The following is a 3,956-nucleotide window of genomic DNA, read 5'->3' as shown; positions in this document are numbered from 1 at the left end:
CCAGCACCCACAGGTGGCTCACAATCACCTGTGATTCTAGATCTAGGGGACCGGAAACCCTATTCTGGCCTCCGTGGGCACAGAAATGACACAGACACAAAATCCCCCATGAAGGGCTGGGGGCCATGTGATAGTCGCTCTTGGGGGAGAAACATGCCTATGCCTGCTGCTGCTACCATGGAAGGCAGTGGAATCCAGGCTTGAGTCCTGAGCCCAGAGAGCCCCAGCTGGGGTGGTGTTTATTGGTTTATTTGCTCCGTCTCTTCCCCTCCTTTTGAATGGAGGTGCCTTGGGTGGGTAAGAAACAGTCCCGGGGATGGGGTGCTCACCTGCAGCTCAGAGGGGGAGCCACACCTGACTTGCGCAAAGCCAGGCCCCCTCCCCCGGGCCCCCAGCATGCCCTGCACCTGGGGAGATGGGTGGCAGGCTCAGAGTTTAGCAGTGCTGCAGTGTGAGCTGCAGACATGGCAACACCAGCATCCCAGACAAGTAGTGGGCAGTGCGCCCAGGCAGGCGGGGGTCACAGCTCCGAGCGTGCTGCCTTGGCTACGATCACAAGCTTGGAGAGCTCAGACTTGAAGGCCCCAGGCCTGTGAGACACTGCAAGACACAAGCACATTTGGGCCCTGACAAGATGCCACATGAAATGCTGGAACTGGGGCAGTGCCAGCAGAGGGCACGGCAGGGTGGGAGGGGATGAAAGTGGAAAACTGCAGAGCCAGGCACCGGGACAGGCTTGCCAATGTAGCTACTCTGAAGCCCCACCTAGAACCCCCCAGTGGGGAGCTAGGGGCGTGGCCAAGGAGGACCCCCATAAGTCCCCCAGTGAAGCCTGGAATAGGTTCTTTTGAGGACATGGGCCCACTTCCCTGGGCTCTGCCAGTGTCTCTCTCACCAGGTCCTCAGAGCCTGACACTCCAGATTGGGAGCTCTGCTTTCTACAGCAGCTGCCTTGGACCCGCTGCTGCAGAGGCAGACCAGTGCAGGCGAGGATCTAGGATGTCACCAGCTAAACCGACAGGCACAGCTGTGGCACAGAGTCCATGCTGCAAGAGGCTTCTCTTTAGCCCACTGCCCATCCTTAGCATAGTCGCGAGGCCCCCTGCCAGGAGCTGCATGCCTTCCGCCTGCTGGGTCCCATCTTCACCTACCTGCTGTCTTGGCCACTTCAAATTCCTCGTTTTTAAGGGGGACATCACTCTCTCTCTCAAACGCAGCTTTGGACTGAAAGAGAACAGGACACTTCAGTAGACACACAGAGAGAGGGAAGCCCCTCGAGTCCCCTCGGTTTGTCTCCTGAGCTCTGAGGTCTAAAGCCAGGCATTCCCAGCAGGGATCCCAGGAGGGTCAGCTCACAGGTAACAGCCTCAGTGTCACCTGGGCTCCCAGTAACACTCCTGAGGTATGCTGAGCCTGTCATTGGCTGACTTGAGGGACAGGAGAAGACCGAGGCTTACCCGGCTCCTCCCTGGCTCCTCCCATTTTTCCACAGGGTGCCTCTACTGCCAACCTCCCCATTTTTCTGGCCTCCTGGGGCAAAGGAGGTCTATGTAGAGGGATGGGCCAGAAGCCCACATTGTAGGCCTCCTGCTGAGGGCCCCAACTCAGTGGGATGGCTGAGTCCCTTGCAGTGAATGGTATCTGGAGAAACCTTCTGTCCTCAGGTCCCCGAGACTGGCACTCACGTAGGCCATGGCATACTCGATCTCAGCACCCCGGACCTCGGCCTTGAACTGTGTGAAGTACAGGTAGGACTTCCCCTGAGGCCTGTGGGGAGACAGTCGACGCTGGTGGGACCCAGTCGAGGCCCCAGAAAGAGCCGGATGACATGGGACTCCATGGTAGGAATCTCCAGGAAGGTGAAGTCAGAGATGGGAAGGAGCTCTGTGTGTGCCAGGGATGAAGGGGAGGGGACAGCCCCTGGGGTAGGAGAGATGGGGTGTCTAGTAGCCCAAGCTGGCCAAGGCTAGCCTTGAGCTCCTGATCCCCTTGCCTCTGCCTCCCAGAGCTGGTGATTAAGAGAAACAGCAGCTGACTGTACATCACAGAAGGCAGGGCTCTATCTCAATTTTTAAAATTTGCCAAAAAGCACTGTGGTAATTTCCTGCCCTGTGACCTAACTCCCAGCTCCCTGCCCTCCTCCCATCCCCTTCCCGGTGCTGTGGTGTTAATACACACACTGGCAGCTTCCCCAAGGTCACAGGGCCACTCTCCAGTCTGTTCCCTACTTGTCCTGAATCAAATATGGTGTGCACACGCACAGTGTCTGCAGGACACCCCCCAGCCCCGTGCATACAGTGTCTGCAGGACCCCCCCAGCCCCGTGCATACAGTGTCTGCAGGACCCCCCCCAGCCCCGTGCATACACAGTGTCTGCAGGACCCCCCCCAGTCCCGTGCATACAGTGTCTGCAGGACCCCCCCAAGCCCCGTGCATACACAGTGTCTGCAGGACACCCCCCCCCCCAGCTCCGTGCATACAGTGTCTGCAGGACCCCCTCCCCAGCCCCAGCTCCGCGCGCACACAGTGTCTGCAGGACCCCCTCCCCAGCCCCAGCTCCGTGCATACACAGTGTCTGCAGGAACCCCTCCCCAGCCCCAGCTCCGTGCATATACACAGTGTCTGCAGGACACCCCCCCAGCCCCGTGCATACAGTGTCTGCAGGACACCCTCCCCAGCCCCAGTCCCGTGCATACACAGTGTCTGCAGGACATCCCCATCCACCCACACATACGCCAGTGGCTGCGGCTCACCTCCAGATGGTACAAGTGAAGTGCTGACTGTCTTCGCTCGTCCCCAGGCTCATCTGCCATTGCTGGGGAGAGAGGATAGGCTTGTTGAGCAAGGACAGGTGGGCCTCTCTGCAAGGCCGCCACACACGCTGCCCTACAGTGGATCAAGACACTGCCTATGTCACTTTTTTCCCATAAAGGACGACATTCTGAGAATGGCTCCCAGCTTAGCAACAGTGAGATCCTGTCTAAAAACTAGATAAGGGTTGGAGCCTGTGGGTCAGTGTCTAGCATGGGGCCCTGGCTCCATCCCCGGAAACAGGGCACAGTGGAGCATGTCTGTCACCCCAGCACCCGAGACAATCAGCCTTGGCTACATAGGAAGCTAGCTTGGGCTACACGAGACACCCTGTTTCAAAAAACCAAAAACAATACAGGCACAGTGGTGCATTCAGGAGCCAGAGGTAGATAGCTCTGTGAGTTCAAGGCCAGCCTGGGCTACACTGTAAGTCCGAGGCCAGCCAGGACTACACTATGAAAGCCTGTTTCAAACAACGACCCATAGCAGCCAGGGCTGAGACAGCTCTGCACCTAAGAGCGCAGGCCACTCTTCCAGAGGACACAGGTTTTGTTGCAGAACCACACGGAGGCTCACAGCCACCTGTAACTCATTACAGGGGACCTGATGCCTTTTTTTGGTCTCCACACACACCAGGATATGCAGCTGGTGCACAGGCATTCATGCAAGCAAAACACCATAGACATAAACAACTAAAATTAAATCACAACAACAAAAACCCTAGCCAACTAGTTCTCACAGCCCTGGGGCTCCCATGGCTGCTCTCCATGGCTAAAAGAAGAGGTTTCCAATGCTAAGGCAGGCCATGTTCACATCAATTACAAGGGGACCCTGTGGCTGCTTGGCTACATTCTGCCTGAAAGGTAAGCCGTGAGCCCCAACTGCACTCACGCCAGGGTCAAACTTCTGGCTCTGGGTCAGTCCACAGACACACTAATCCCAAACTGGCAGGCTACTCCAAGGCCTCTGTGCCCATAAACAGCCCATCCGAGAAATGCCGCTAAGAGGTCCATGCCTTGCTTTTCCATTAGAACAGGGTCTCCTGTAGCCCAGGGCATTCTTTTTTTTTTAAATTTTTATTTATTTATTTATTTATTTATTTATTTATTTATTTATTATGTATACAATATTCTGTCTGTGTGTATG

At 56.3% G+C, this 3,956-nt stretch overlaps 1 protein-coding gene across 1 annotated transcript in view; it reads right to left on the bottom strand.

Moving 5' to 3' along the window:
* Positions 1-205: 205 nt before the first annotated feature.
* Positions 206-3,956, bottom strand: part of Mydgf (myeloid derived growth factor) — a 9,716-nt gene continuing 5,965 nt past the window's right edge. Inside the window, exons 3-6 of the mRNA XM_005357861.2 lie at positions 2,753-2,814; positions 1,686-1,767; positions 1,152-1,224; positions 206-600 (exon numbers count right to left, since the gene is read on the bottom strand). Of these exons, the coding sequence (XP_005357918.1) occupies positions 521-600; positions 1,152-1,224; positions 1,686-1,767; positions 2,753-2,814 (297 nt within the window). The 3' untranslated portion in view covers positions 206-520. The remainder of the gene's footprint in view (positions 601-1,151; positions 1,225-1,685; positions 1,768-2,752; positions 2,815-3,956) is intronic.

Source organism: Microtus ochrogaster, chromosome 22 (genome assembly GCF_000317375.1).
Source record: "Microtus ochrogaster isolate Prairie Vole_2 chromosome 22, MicOch1.0, whole genome shotgun sequence".
NCBI classification, from domain to species: domain Eukaryota; kingdom Metazoa; phylum Chordata; class Mammalia; order Rodentia; family Cricetidae; genus Microtus; species Microtus ochrogaster.
The sequence above is the reverse complement of the archived record's forward strand: the minus strand, read 5'-3'. Positions and strand labels throughout refer to the sequence as shown.